The sequence below is a fragment of the Nerophis lumbriciformis genome, linkage group LG01 (assembly GCF_033978685.3).
Source record: "Nerophis lumbriciformis linkage group LG01, RoL_Nlum_v2.1, whole genome shotgun sequence".
NCBI lineage: Eukaryota > Metazoa > Chordata > Actinopteri > Syngnathiformes > Syngnathidae > Nerophis > Nerophis lumbriciformis.
Genome location: NC_084548.2, coordinates 62421239 through 62438254, shown reverse-complemented (window position 1 = coordinate 62438254; position 17016 = coordinate 62421239). Strand labels below are relative to the sequence as shown.

Genomic DNA, 17016 nt, shown 5'->3' with positions numbered 1-17016 from the left:
GCACAGTCTGCACGCTAAGATAGTCCAGTGTGTGTTTCAGTCTGACAGGAAGTGTGACAGCACTCATGCACACGTCAGTTTCCTGTTCTGAAATCAGGAAGTTGTCAGACGACCGAAGCAGCCTTCAGTTCAACATCGATATTTTCATGATCTGAGACTCGTCGGGATTCATCATGGAGGTTTCCTCTCTGGGGTTTTTCAGTCCTACATTTTGAAGTCTCACTTTTTTGTCTTCCGTGTGTTTGTGTTCCCGCCGGCCGCAGTGCCCCCTAAACCTGCACACCTGCTGGCTCTGGGGCAGGACAAGAAGCCCAAGAGGATCCCTCCAGCGCCCTGCAGGCCTCTGCCGGCTCCGCCTCCTCCACCCAAACCCAAGTCGGGCGCTGCCAGGGAGGTGCAGAAGGTGGGGCTGCTCATCGAGCGCTTTGAAAACTCCAGGTGAGACTTGGACTATGACATCACCGCATGGTTGAGTTGGACCCAGGACCATTGTCGTCCACGTTTAGCACACTTGGATCAGATGTGTTCTTTATCACTTGGCGTTTATTTCCTCCAAAGACACAAACAGGACTGAGTAGACTTTGGCAGGGTGAAATAAATCCCATTTTAGTGCAAGGGTGTCCAAAGTGTGGACCACAGCTCATGTTTTTGCACTTTTTCAAAATACTACAAAATAAATGCATAACAAAGTGAAATAAAAGAGCAAACAGGTGAAATTAAATAAGAAAAAGTTGCAATGTTGACTCTATAATAACACAAAGCTGCCATGCAGGCTGTTTTTTTTAATTTATTTAAAACTGTCATTGCTCGCAAAATCAATGTTGTTATGAATTATTGACATATTCAAGGCTCCAATTACTTTACATCAAATATTACACTTTGAAATATGACATATTTTGTGTGTCTGACAGATAGATCTGAAGTTGATCTCGAGATGTTATTTTGAAAGTACAAAGATAAAATCAATTAAAGCTGCAAGCAGCGATGGACGGGACCGACTTTGACGGCACATAAAATCCAAACCGGAGCAGTAATTAAAACTCTTTGGTCAACTTTTAATCAGAAGGGTTTAATCTCTCTCCTGTCCTAGTTTGAAGCCAACACGACAAACGCGCTCAGAGGAGATAATGTTTGAAAAAAGGTGACCGGTTTTTACAAAACTTTTGTTTTGAAGGGGGAATTGCAAACTTCCTGTAGTGTGCTGGGGGTTGTCAATATATGAAATGTAGGTCTAAGTGAGACCTACATAGAGGTTTTTGTTTCCTACCTGTAGCTTTCCTACTGGAAGTTACAGGCAGTTTTGTCTTGAGTTTTCTTCCTAGGAGCAGATGTGTCTGTGTTTTCTTCCTTGGGGGCGCTAGAGCACAAATTAGAGTTTTGGGGTTGGGTTTTTTTTTTAGATCACAATTTTTGCCAGTCCTCATGTGTGTGTTCAGTTTGGTGAGTTTTGAAGCATGTTAAGCGGGTCAAATTACAGCTCAAAGAGGCAAAAGTGACTGTTTTTACTAAACGTTTGTTTTGAAGGGGGAATTACCAACTTCCTGTTGATTTTTGCTGAAGTATGTCAATTTATGAAATCTAGGTTTAAGTCAGTCCTACATAGAGGTTTTTGTTTCATGTCTCTACGACATTCCTACTGAAAGTTACAGGCCGTTTTGTCTGCGTTTTATTCCTATGGGGCGCTAGAGTGCATTTTTGAGTTTTGGAGCTAGGTTTTTTATTAGATCGCAATTTTTGTCAGTCCTGATGTGTGTGTCAAATATAGTGAGTTTTGAAGCATGTTAAAGGGGTCAAATTACAGCTCAAAGAGGCGGCGGTATAATAATAATAAAAACGTTTGTTTTGAAGGGGGATTGCAAACTTCCTGTTGATTTTTGCTGGGGGTTGTCAATATATGAAATGTAGGTCTAAGTGAGACCTACATAGAGGTTTTTGTTTCATGTCTCTACGACATTCCTACCGGAAGTTACAGGCAGTTTTGTCTGGGTTTTCTTCCTAGGAGCAGTTGTGTCTTTTTTTTCTTCCTAGGGGGCGCTAGAGCGCAATTTTGAGTTTTGGGGTTGTGTTTTTTTATTAGATCGCAATTTTTGCCAGTCCTGATGTGTGTGTCAAGTTTGGTGAGTTTTGAACCATGTTAAGGGGGTCAAATTACAGCTCAAAGAGGCGGCGGAATAATAATAATAAGACGCACAAAATACAATAGGGTCCTCTGTCCCAAAGGGACATTGCGGTCCCTAATTATGACTTATTTTTAACACTTTTATGAGTGGCACCCTAGTGTTTTTGTTTTTTTTTAAACTGTCAAATAATAATGAATTAATATCAATGTTGTTATAAATTATTGAGCTATTTAAGGCTCCAATTATTTCAAATTAAAGAGTACACTTTATATTTTCATATTTTTGGGGAAAATATTACTTTTTTTTTTTTTTGACAGATCTGAAGTTAATTGAGAGGTTTTGGTGTTCAAAGGAAAATAAATAAAAAAATACAAGTATGACTTACTTTTAACACATTCATGAGTGGGACCCTTTCGGGTCCCCAAGAATTTTAGTGCAATTTTCTTTTTAATAAACTTCCATTATTAAAAAAAAAGAAAAAGAAAAAAAAGAATCATCATTAACGTTGTTATGAATTATTGACCTATTTACGGCTCCAATTACTTCACATCAAATATTACACTTTGAACAGTTTTTTGGGACAAAATATTGCATATTTTGTTTTTGCCATATAATACACAGTATTGACAAAATAAAGGCATAAACATTAAATACAACCTACTTCATATTGACAAATAGACCTGAAGTTGATCTATAGATTTAAGCATTGAATAAAACATATACATGTATGTATGTATATGTATACCCGGTATATATATATGTGTGTGTGTGTGTGTGTGTGTGTGTGTGTGTGTGTGTGTGTGTGTGTGTGTGTGTGTGTGTGTGTACAATGTATGAAATAGTGTGTACTGTTAGTGTTTACAAAGTACAACATAGTGTGTACTATTGGTGTGTACAAAGTATAGAATAGTGTGTACTGTTAGTGTGTATAAAGTAGGAATTGGTGTGTACTATTGGTGTGTACAAAGTATGAAATAGTGTGTACTCTTAGTGTGTACAAATGATAAAATAGTGTGTACTATTAGTGTGTACAAAGTATACAATAGTGTGTATTATTAGTGTATACAAAGTATGAACTAGTGTGTACTATTAGTGTGTACAAAGTATACAATTGTGTGTACAAATTATACAATAGTGTGTACTATTAGTGTGTACAAAGTATACAATAGTGTGTACTATTACTGTGTACAAAATATAAAATGGTGTTTACTATTAGTGTGTACAAAGTACGAAATAGTGTGTACTATTAGTGTGTACAAAGTATAACATTGTGTGTACTATTATTGTGTACAAAGTATACAATAGTGTGTACTATTAGTGTGTACAAAGTATGAAATAGTATGTACTATTAGTGTGTACAAAGTATGAAATAGTGTGTACTATTAGTGCGTACAAGGTATGAAATGGTGTGTAGTATTAGTGTATACAAAATATGAAATAGTGTGTTCTATTATTGTGTACAAAGTATAAAATAGTGTGTACTTTTAGTCTGTACAAAATATACAATATTGTGTATTATTAGTGTGTACAAATTATACAATAGTGTGTACTATTACTGTCTACAAAATATAAAATGGTGTTTACTATTAGTGTGTACAAAGTATAACATTGTGTGTACTATTAGTGTGTACAAAGTATACAATAGTGTGTATTATTAGTGTGTACAAAGTATACAATAATGTGTACTATTTGTGTGTACAAAGTATGAAATAGTATGTACTATTAGTGTGTACAAAGTATGTAATAGTGTGTACTATTAGTGCGTACAAAGTATGAAATAGTGTGTACTATTAGTGTGTACAAAGTATGAAATAGTATGTACTATTAGTGTGAGTGTGTGTGTGTGCACAATGTATGAAATAGTGTGTACTGTTAGTGTTTACAAAGTATAAGATAGTGTGTACTATTGGTGTGTACAAAGTATAAAATAGTGTGTACTATTAGTGTGTACAAAGTATACAATAGTGTGTACTATTAGTGTATACAAAGTATGAACTAGTGTGTACTATTAGTGTGTACAAAGTATACAATAGTGTTTACAAAGTATACAATAGTGTGTACAAAGTATACAATAGTGTGTGCTATTACTGTGTACAAAATATAAAATGGTGTTTACTATTAGTGTGTACAAAGTACAAAATAGTGTGTACTATTAGTGTGTACAAAGTATAACATTGTGTGTACTATTATTGTGTACAAAGTATACAATAGTGTGTACTATTAGTGTGTACAAAGTATGAAATAGTATGTACTATTAGTGTGTGTATTAGTGTGTGTGTGTGTGTGTGTGTGTGTGTGTGTGTGTGTGTGTGTGTGTGTGTGTGTGTGTGTGTGTGTGTGTGCGCGTGTGTGTGTGTGCCCACAATGTATGAAATAGTGTGTACTGTTAGTGTTTACAAAGTATAAGATAGTGTGTACTATTAGTGTGTACAAAGTATAAAATCGTTTGTACTATTAGTGTGTACAAAGTATGAAATAGTGTGTACTATTAGTGCATACAAGTTATGAAATAGTGTGTACTATTAGTGTATGCAAAATATGAAATAGTGTGTACTATTATGGTGTACAAAGTATTAAATAGTGTGTACCTTTAGTGTGTACAAAGTATACAATAGTGTGTATTATTAGTGTGTACAAAGTATACAATAGTGTGTACTATTACTGTGTACAAATTATAAAATGGTGTTTACTATTAGTGAGTACAAAGTATACAATAGTGTGTACTATCAGTGTGTACAAAGTATACAATAGTGTGTACTATTACTGTGTACAAAATATAAAATGGTGTTTACTATTCGTGTGTACAAAGTATGAAATAGTGTGTACTATTAGTGTATACAAAGTATAAAATCGTATGTACTATTAGTGTGTACAAAGTATAAAATCGTATGTACTATTAGTGTGTACAAAGTATGAAATAGTGTGTACTAGTAGTGCGTACAAAGTATGAAATAGTGTGTACATTTAGTGTGTACAAAGTATACAATAGAGTGTACTATTAGTGTGTACTGTGTACTATTAGTGGGCGTGTTGCTTGTGATCTACTAAGACTGTACTATTGAAAAGTGGTGCATACCGCCTTATTTAAATGAGTATTTTGCGTGTACCATACGGGCCATCGCCATGGAGATGCTCATTTACTGCACATTTATGTTTTCACGATGTTTTGTTATGCTTTCAAACTTTGAATTGTTAGGTGCCCAAAGACTCAACATGCTCGTTAGCATGAACTATAAGCATGCGGACCAATAAACACGTGAATGTTGACTTTACGGACATGAGAGCAGGCGGGAGGGCGTGAAAGGAGAATAAATACCAGCAGGGAGGAGACAGAATATACGACAACGCCCACATAAGTGCATCCGTCAGTCTGTGACATAATTTGATGCTTTGACATTTATTTTGTCGGGGCTTGGCTTCCTTTCTCTGACGTTGGTGTCTTCCTCCTCTCGACCCCCAGGGTGCCCATCTTGGGGGTGGTCCCCCGCTCCCAGCTGCACCTGAGTCTTAGGATGGACCCTGCGTCCGACGCCACTTCCTGCTGTGACCAGGACGTCGTTGGAGACAAACTCCCAGCATGCACCTCTGCAGACCAGGCGTCCGTGCACGGCGACGCCCCCGACGACACCCCGCCGGACGTGGAGGTGGACATCGCGCACGGTTGCCTTGACGACGCCGACCGGGACGACGCCTCGCCCCGCGAACTCTCGGACCGCCCCGACTCCTCGGAGCAGATGAAGATTCCCAACCGGGACAGCGGCATCGACAGCCCGTCGTGTGCCGCCGAAGGGGAGGCCTTCCCCAACGAGGACGCCATCGACGAGGAGGAGCATTACGACAGCGTGACGGAAACGGAGAGCGTGTCCTGTTGCGTCGCCCCGGGCAACAAGCGCGACTCCACGCAGGACGAGGACAGCGACCTGGACGAGGGCAGTGGCGGCGAGGCGGGCTCGCTCTCGGAGGCGCCAGCCGGGTATCTGGTGGACGCACACAAAGTGAGTACCGTATTTTTCGGACTATAACTCGCGTTTTTTTTCTTAGTTTGGCCGGGGGTGCGACTTATACTCAGGAGTAGAGATAATATCGGTTGATAAATGCTTTAAAATGTAATATGGGAAATTATCGGTAGCGGTTTTTATTATTACCGGTATCATTTTTTTTTAATTTTATTATTTATTTTTTTTATTGATTTTTTTTTTTTATTAAATCAAAATAAAAAACACAAGATACACTTACAATTAGTGCACCAACCCAAAAAAACTCCCTCGCCCATTTACACTCATTCACACAAAATGGTTGTTTCTTTCTGTTATTAATATTCTGGTTCCTACATTATATATCATAATATATATTATGATATAATATTTAATATGTAATTTATCGGCCTGCCGATATTATCGGCCGATAAATGCGTTAAAATGTAATATCGGAAATGATCGGTTTGGTTTTTTTAATATCGGTATGTTTTTTTTGGTTTTTTTTAAATTAAATCAACATAAAAAACACAAGATACACTTACAATTAGTGCACCAACCCAAAAAACCTCCCTCCCCCCAGACTCATTCACACTCATTCACACAAAAGGGTTGTTTCTTTCTGTTATTAATATTTTTCGGACTATAAGTCGCAGTTTTTTTCAACTTATACTCAGGAGTAGAGATGTCCGATAATATCGGCAGGCTGATAATATAAATAAATGCTTTAAAATGTAATATCGGAAATTATCGGTATCGGTTTTTATTATTATCGGTATCGTTTTTTTTTTTTTGTTTTTTTTTATTGTTTTTTTTTTTATTAAATCAAAATAAAAAACACAAGATACACTTACAATTAGTGCACCAACCCAAAAAAAACTCCCTCCCCCATTTACACTCATTCACACAAAAGGGTTGTTTCTTTCTGTTATTAATATTCTGGTTCCTACATTATATATCAATATATATTCATTCATTCATTTTTTATTTATCTCCTTCATTGATGTGCATCTTTGATCGATAGACAATTATACCACAATTATTAAATTACACATTTACACACCAATGCCTGAGAAGGAGCAGGATGAAGAAAAATCTTATATTTTCCTGCCCCCTTCAACATAATACGTAGTCTTACTTAAAATCATATAAACCAACAATTACATCCAAATATAACGAAAACAAACAAAAAAACATACAAAAAAACACAACAAGTGCAAAACTTCATGAAGTACAAACCAAACAAAAAAAAAAAAAAAAAAAAAGAGTAATATGTCCTGCTGGCCCCACTACTCATTACTATTATGTTGGATCCACTATGGACTGGACTCTCACAATATTATGTCAGACCCACTCGACATCCATTGCATTCGGTCTCCCCTAGAGGGGGGGAGGGGGGTTACCCACATATGAGGTCCTCTCCAAGGTTTCTCATAGTCATTCACATCGACGTCCCACTGGGGTGAGTTTTTCCTTGCCCTTATGTGGGCTTTGTACCGAGGATGTCGTTGTGGATTGTGCAGCCCTTTGAGACACTTGTGATTTAGGGCTATATAAATAAACATTGATTGATTGATTGATTGATAATATACACCTCACGGGATGATACAAAACAAATACAAAACCAGGCAAAAAACAAGTAAATTAATAAATATTAAGCAAAATGTAAACACTTATGGCTGTCCATATGATCTTATTGTTCTGTCTTTATATATTTTTTTCAATTGGAATATATTTTTACAATCTTTTATCTCATTGTAAAGCGAATTCCATAGTTTAACCCCCACCACTGATATGCACATTTGTTTTAAAGTTGTCCTTGAATACTGACAATATTACAATACAGTCTGCAAGGGATACAGTCCGTAAGCACACATGATTGTGCGTGCTACTGGTCCACTAATAGTACTAACCTTTAACAGTTAATTTTACTCATTAATTACGAGTTTCTATGTAACTGTTTTTATATTGTTTTACTTTCTTTTTTATTCTAGAAAATGTTTTTAATTTATCTTATTTTATTGTATTAATTTTTTTCAAAAGGACCTTATCTTCACCATACCTGGTTGCAGTGCCGGCCCAAGCCTCCATGGGGCCCTAAGCAAAATTTGATTTTGGGGCCCTCTATTTCTGCCAATAATATATAAATAATATATAAACTCATTGCGGCTCTGGCAGTGTTGTTTACATTATCCTATTGTCAGCCTGGCATGTCTTTACAAATGACATGTCATTTATAAAGATATGGGGGTGGCCCAGTTAAGAACATAAATAATACCAATGAATGAACGAATGATGTCCAGAGTGCCACATATGGTTACTAATCTTAAAATGTAGAAAACATTCAGCTACAAGAGTGGCCTGGGGTTGAACAGTCCAAGTGATAAAGCTTTGTATTTACAGTAAAAGTGTCATCTTGTCTCATCAGTCTTGTACATATTAGTCTTTAATTACTAGTTTATATTTTTAGTTCATTGTTCATATTTAATGTTTACTTTGTACAAAGAGAGCGCAGTCTACTGAAGTTAAATTCCATGTGTGTTAAACATAACTGGACAATAAAGCTGATTCTGATTCACTTTATTATTTTTGGTAACAAAAACCTGAAACAGCAATGTGCAAAAATGTTGACCTAAAATTGTGTTTTTGTACAATAATATATCTTTGATCATTTAGAAATCATCAGTCAGACTCGTACATGCAAAAAATAAAAAATAATAATTTTTTGTTAATTGCTTTTGGGGGCCCCCTGGTGGCCGCGGGGCCCTAAGCAAGCGCTTAGTACGCTTATGCCTTGGGCCGGCTCTGCCTGGTTGTCCAAATGAGGCCTAATAATGTGTTAATTCCACGACTGTATATATCGGTTGATATCGGTATCGGTAATCAAAGAGTTGGACAATATCGGAATATCGGATATCGGCAAAAAGCCATTATCGGTATGTTGAATTGGAAAAAAAAATCGATTTTGAATCGAATCGTGACCCCAAGAATCGATATTGAATCGAATCGTGGGACACCCAAAGATTCACAGCCCTAATGATTATAAAACATTATTACCTTAAAGCAGTGGTTCTTAACCTTGTTGGAGGTACCGAACCCCACCAGTTTCATATGCGCACCCTTCTTTAGTGAAAAATAAATTTTAAATTTTTTTTCAAATTCAAGATAAAGTTATATGTTTTTGGTAACACTTTAGTATGGGGAACATATTTTAAGTAACAAAGACTTAATTTAGAGTTTTTTGGACACTAGGGGAACATATTTTAAGTAACAAAGACTTAATTTAAAGTTATTTGGTTAGGGTTGGGGTTAGAGGGTTAGGGTTATACAAACCCCGTTTCCATATGAGTTGGGAAATTGTGTTAGATGTAAATATAAACGGAATAAAATGATTTGCAAATCATTTTCAACCCATATTCAGTTGAATATGCTACAAAGACAACATATTTGATGTTCAAACTGATTAACATTTTTTTTTTTTTGCAAATCATTAACTTTAGAATTTGATGCCAGCAACACGTGACAAAGAAGTTGGGAAAGGTGGCAATAAATACTGATAAAGTTGAGGAATGCTCATCAAACACTTATTTGGAACATCCCACAGGTGAACAGGCAAATTGGGAACAGGTGGGTGCCATGATTGGGTATAAAAGTAGATTCCATGAAATGTCATTCACAAACAAGGATGGGTGGGGCGAGGGTCACAACTGTGTCAACAAATGCGTGAGAAAATTGTTGAACAGTTTAAGAAAAACTTTTCTCAACCAGCTATTGCAAGAAATTTAGGGATTTCACCATCTACGGTCCGTAATATCATCAAAGGGTTCAGAGAATCTGGAGAAATCACTGCACGTAAGCAGCTAAGGCCGTGACCTTCGATCCCTCAGGCTGTACTGCATCAACAAGCAACATCAGTGTGTAAAGGATATCACCACATGGGCTCAGGAACACTTCAGAAACCCACTGTCAGTAACTACAGTTGGTCGCTTCATCTTTAAGTGCAAGTTAAAACTCTCTTATGCAAGGCAAAAACCGTTTATCAACAACACCCAGAAACGCCGTCGGCTTCGCTGGGCCTGAGCTCATCTAAGATGGACTGATACAAAGTGGAAAAGTGTTCTGTGGTCTGACGAGTCCACATTTCAAATTGTTTTTGGATTGGGACCTGTGGACGTCGTGTTCTCCGGACCAAAGAGGAAAAGAACCATCCGGATTGTTATAGGCGCAAAGTTGACAAGCCAGCATCTGTGATGGTATGGGGGTGTATTAGTTGCCCAAGACATGGGTAAATTACACATCTGTGAAGGCGCCATTAGTGCTGAAAGGTACCTACAGGTTTTGGAGTAACATATGTTGCCATCCAAGCAACGTTACCATGGACGCCCCTGCTTATTTCAGCAAGACAATGTCAAGCCACGTGTTACATCAACATGGCTTCATAGTAAAAGAGTGCGGGTACTAGACTGGCCTGCCTGTAGTCCAGACCTGTCTCCCATTGAAAATGTGTGGCACATTATGAAGCCTAAAATAGCACAACGGAGACCCTCGGACTGTTGAACAACTTAAGCTGTACATCAAGCAAGAATGGGAAAGAATTCCACCAGAGATGCTTAAAAAATGTGTCTCCTCAGTTCCCAAACGTTTACTGAGTGTTGTTAAAAGGAAAGGCCATGTAACACAGTGGTGAACATGCCCTTTCCCAACTACTTTGGCACGTGTTGCAGCCATGAAATTCTAAGTTAATTATTATTTGCAAAAAAAAAAGAAAAGTTTGTGAGTTTGAACATCAAATATCTTGTCTTTGTAGTGCATTCAATTGCATATGGGTTGAAAAGGATTTGCAAATCATTGTATCCCATTTATATTTACATCTAACACAATTTCCCAACTCATATGGAAACGTTAAAGTTTTTATTTACACGATGAGTCGTGTGTGTTTTGACCTCCGGCCGAACCCCTGAGGCAGACTCACCGAACCCCTAGGGTTCCATCGAACCCAGGTTAAGAACCACTGCCTTAAAGTAGGATTCACATTCAGAATTTTCCATCCTTCTATATATGGTAGTTGGAGTTGCAGACAACTTCATTACTGCTAAATAGCAGTTGTCTTTAACATTAAAGTGGTGAAACTTCCTATAAGAGGACAGCTATAGTGATGTATTCTGAGGATCTTGTCATATTAATTTGGTCCCCATGAACCATATTGACTCTTTTTTCCCCAGGGTCCCCAGTAAGAATGATCAGCACATTACTTCATCAATCCGGAGATTTAAAGACGTGTATGAGCTAACTGGGCAGTGGACATTTTAACACTTTTTTTTATGCCTCCACAACCTTAAAAGGGTGGTCCTCACAAGTGATGATCAAAAACGTGGTCCCCATTCCAGATGATAACCTGTGTGTGTGTGTGTGTGTGTGTGTGTGTGTGTGTGTGTGTGTGTGTGTGTGTGTGTGTGTGTGTGTGTGTGTGTGTGTGTGTGTGTGTGTGTGTGTGTGTGTGTGTGTGTCAGTGCTCCGAGGCCCAGAGACTGCTGAACATCGCCAAAGAACTCCTGCACACCGAAGAGGCGTACGTGAAAAGGCTCAACCTCCTGGACCAGGTGACGTGTTCATATCCATTGTGGCAGCGCCATCTTGTCGTTCCAATCTGCCAAGTGTGCCGAGGTTTTAGCGAGTGAGATCAGGACTGATCCGGATTAAGGAAGGCCTCTGTGATCCGCCGGACGGCAGCATTGTGTGTCAGCATGATTGGTGTGTGGCCACACTTTCGTTTGTTCGCCTCAATGTCAAGCCCAGTGATACTTAATAATAATAATAATAATAATAACAATAATATTATATTTATAATAATAAAATAATAATACTAATAGTAGTAATAATGATAATAATAATAATTATTATTATAATAATATTAATAGTAATGATAAAATAATACTACTACTAATAATAATAATGATAACGATAAAATAATCATTATATTAATAATTATAATGTAACAGTAATATTAATAGTATTAATAATATTAATAACAATAACAATATTCAAATTATAATGATTAAATAATAATAGTAGTAGTAATAATGATAATAGTAATTATTAGAATTATAATAACAATAATGAAATAATAATAACAATAATAATTATAATGATAAAATAATAATAATAATAATTTAAAAAAATAACAATAATAATTATAAAAAATAATTACAAAATAATAATAATACTAGCATTAATGATAAAAATAATAATAATAATAATGATAAAAGAATGATTATAATAATAGTAGTAATGATAAAATAATAATAGTAATAATGATATATTAATTGTTATTATTATTGTTATTATGATATTATAATAATAATAATTATAATAATGATATAATAATAATAGTAATAATGATAATAATATTGTTAATAATATTGTTAATAATAATAACAATAATAATATTAATAATGATATTAATAACTAAATAATACTAATATTAATAATATAAACAATAATAAAATAGTAATATCAATGATAATACTATCATTAATAATGAAACTATATTATTATTAATAATATTACAAACAATAATAACAATACTGATAATCATTATTATAACAATAATAATACAACCATATTATTATCAATAATATGAATAATATTATAATAATAATAATGTTAACATAATACTACTAATAATAATTATATGAATAATAATAATAATAATAATAATAATGTTTGTCTCCTAACTCTGAGCAGGTTTTATCATTAAAATTATCTTTTGGAGTTCCCCAAGGTTGCCTGCTGACAGATGACCTTTTATGAAGAACTTTGAGATAACATTACATTCATATTGTGAATGCAGAACAACAATACTCTTGTTTGGAAAATTGCATCCAGACTTGTTCAACAAGGTTCAGTTTGTATTTAATATATTCTATTTGTGTTAGTGATGAAGGCTTTAGTCCTTATTCATCTACACTCCCTTCGTACGAGTTTAATTGGTTCCGTGACGCAGCTCCGACTTTGCAAAACTCATATGTGTTGCCCAATGAAATGAATTAAAATACAAATATCAGTCAAGACTAGGGCTGCAACTAACGATTAATTTGATAATCGATTAATCTGTGGATTATTACTTTGATTAATCTTAGACTTAGAGACTTAGACTTGTCAATCAAATTTGAACTTCACAGCACAGATAAGAACGAAATTTCGTTACATAAGCTCATGGTAGTGCAGGATAAAAAAGCAATAAGGTGCATATATAAATAAATAAATAAATATATATAAATAATATATGAATATATATATGTAAAATAAATAAATAAATTATTGTACGGATAAATATATTGCACTTTTTCACATGCGTCCACGTTTATGGATGTATGTTATATTGTCTTTTTTATTCCAGGGAGTTAATCCATTTTGGGGGGAGATTGAGGGGATAATTTAATTATGATGTGTTCAAGAGTCTTACAGCCTGAGGGAAGAAGCTGTTACAGAACCTGGAGGTTCTGCTTCGGAGGCTGCGGAACCTCTTTCTAGAGTCAATTAATAATTGGATAAAAGAGACAAACTACATTTCTATCCTTTCCAGTATTTTATTGAAAAAAAAACAGCATACTGGCACCATACTTATTGTGATTATTGTTTCTCAGCTGTTTGTACATGTTGCAGTTTATAAATAAAGGTTTATATAAAAAAATAAAACACAAAATAAAAATAAAAAATTGCCTCTGCGCATAGCATAGATCCAACGAATAGATGACTAAATTAATCGCCAACTATTTTTTATAATCGATTTAATTGATTAGTTGTTGCAGCCCTAGTCAAGACATCACAATTTTAACATGTAACATGTATTTTACAAGTAAAAACACTTTTTTAGATAATGCATATTGTACAAAACAATACAATAGAATGTAGTAAAAACAAGTTTCATGAAAAAAATACAACATAATGTAGTAAAAACAAGTTTCATGAAGTAATGTAATAATAATGTACAGTATTTACCTTGGAGAGTGGACTTCTACAATATCTCCTTCCAGCTGCTTCCTGTCAAACACACCATCAGCAGCTTCCCCATAATTTCATGGATAAATGTTTAGATGGTATTGTTAACATCATTAGCTGGCGTTACTGACTCCTTCTTCAGTACGGTGCAGACTAGCTTCACCACATGAGCTCGCTACACGCTCTGTCATCTTTTTGATGATTTCTTTCTTTAATTCCTTGAATATCGTCCACTTTTCTTCTCGGCACTATCCTTCACACTCACTTTCTTCACAAGCATGCTTGGAAAAACAAAGTTATGTCCATCTCGAGCTAGAAGCTAATGCTAGTTATAAGCAAAAGTGGAAGTTTTGGTGTGACATTCACCACGCCAACTAGTGGTGGGGAGGCTCATCACACACACGTTCTTGCATTACGATTATCCCAGAGACAGTTTGGACCTAAAAAAAACCCTAAGCTGGGGTCCGGGTGTTCCGATGTCGAAGTTTTACTTTCCCTGTCACCGAGCGACGGTTCATCTCTTGCCGCGGTCACGCCAGAGTCATGTGACATTGATTGCTTTCCATGGAAATGTTAGTGTGGATCCATTACCATGCCTCTGGCCATGATAACAAAAGTCTGTCCAAGTAATTAGTCGAAGCAGACGCCGTCCACTTGTGAGCCTAAACTGGAGGTTTGCATGTCCAGCTGGCATTAACAAACACAGCTCAGTGCTTGATTAGAATATGGAAGCAAGCAATAACCTGTGATTAATCATGATTAATCCAAATTTAATCTGATTAAGAAAATGGAAACAACTGACAGCACTTATAATAATAATAATAATAATAGTAATAATAATAATAATAGAAATAGAAATAATAACAATAATAAAGATATATTTGTAATGATGATTTATATTAAATGTGTTAGCATTTTTTAAGTAAAATATAAATAAATAATAATCATAAATGTAAATCAACTGCAAGTCATTGAGGAGGTTCAAGAATATTTTGGGGAGTGGCCTATAAAATGTTCTAATGATGAAACAAAGACATGAGAATGTAAATATTGTGGTATTTATTATGATTGTCTACTTCCTGGTCCTCGTGTTGGGAAGTGTGACAACATGAAACATGGCGATGCAAGATGGAATCATGTAAATCTGTTCATCTAAATCTTTAATTTAAAAGTCATCATCAAGTGTTTACATCTTGTTCAAAAAAAAATACTTTTAACTAAATAAAGTAATGAACTAGTTTTTAGTGCATGTAAACATACTGAGTGTGTGTTTGTGATGTTAGCTCCAGCAATAACAATAACAATAATAATACTAATAACTATAACAATAACAATTATAATAACAATAACAGTAATAACAATAATACTAATAATAATAGCAACACTACTAGAACTAATAATAATATTAATAAGTATAATAATAATAAAAACAACAACAATACTAATAATAATATTAATAATAACAATAATAGTACTATAAATAATAATTTTAGTAATAAAAATGCTAATAACACTAATAATAATAGGAATAATAATAATAGGAATAATAACAACAATAATAGTAATACTATTAATAATATTAATAATAATAACAATAATGATCATAATAACATTAGTAATAATAACAGTAATAATAACAATAATAATAAAATCAATAACAATAACAATTATAATAACAATAGTAACAATAATAATAATAACAACACTACTAGAAATAATAATAATATTAATAAGTATAATAATAATAATAATAACAACAACAATACTAATAATAATATTAATAATAACAATAATAGTACTATAAATAATAACAATAGTAATAAAAATACTAATAATAACACTAATAATAATAGTAATAATAATATCAATAATAATAATAGGAATAATAACAATAATAGTAATACTGTTAATAATAATATTAATAATAATGATCATAATATTAATAATAATATTAGTAATAATAACAATAATAATACAATCAATAACAATAATAATAATCATATTAACAATCATAATAATAATAATAATAATAACAATAATAATAATAATAATGATAATAATATTAAAGACTAAAATCTAGTTTAAGGCCACACAAAAGCTGTCTGTAATTATGGTTGGACCAGCCAGGACACCTCATGTGTGCTAATATTATAGTTTATAGATTACACCATGAATACTTACTTTTATTTTATTATTTTATCATCAATAACAAACTGCTGCTAATCATCATGCTGATTGATTGATTGATTGATTGATTTCCTTCCATTTATGCAATCATGTCCCAGAAATGATTCTCATCAACATTTCTTTAGATTTGTGGTTCTCAAACATTCTTCATCAAGTTCCACCTGAGAAAACACTTATCTCTCCAAGTACCACCATAATGGCCAACATTAAGATACAGTGCCATAGTAGGCCTAAGTCTTCATTAAGTACCACCATAATGACCAATATTAAGATACAGTGGCGTAATAGGCCTAAGTGTTCATTAAAAGCAAGGCATAGATCTAAAGTATATTAGATGTTTTGGTTACTGTAACATCACACACAGTTTGAACAGTCACACTGTGTTTGAATGTTTCATGAAGTGATTATTTGGCGTACCACTAGATGGTTTGTGGAACATTCACGTCACGTTTGTGTTTTTGTTCTGCAGGAGTTTTGCACTAAGCTGACAGAAGCTGGAATCCCTCAGGACGTCATCACAGGAATCTTCTCCAACATCTCCTCCATCTACTGCTTCCACCACAAGTTCCTGCTGCCCGAGCTCAAGACACGCATCACTGGAGAATGGTGTGCAAGGAACCTTCTACATACAACTTTAGCATGTAGAACAGCAAGGAACCATCATACATAGAACAGTGAACAACAAGAAACCTTCTACATACAACTTAGCACGTACAACAGCAAGGAACCTTCAT

The 17016-nt window shown here is 34.5% G+C and overlaps 1 protein-coding gene across 1 annotated transcript in view; it reads left to right on the top strand.

Annotated features, from left to right (window-relative positions):
- Positions 1-17016, top strand: part of fgd (faciogenital dysplasia) — a 148733-nt gene that overhangs the window by 102907 nt on the left and 28810 nt on the right. Inside the window, exons 3-6 of the mRNA XM_061923500.2 lie at positions 264-438; positions 5581-6115; positions 11605-11694; positions 16752-16888. Of these exons, the coding sequence (XP_061779484.2) occupies positions 264-438; positions 5581-6115; positions 11605-11694; positions 16752-16888 (937 nt within the window). The remainder of the gene's footprint in view (positions 1-263; positions 439-5580; positions 6116-11604; positions 11695-16751; positions 16889-17016) is intronic.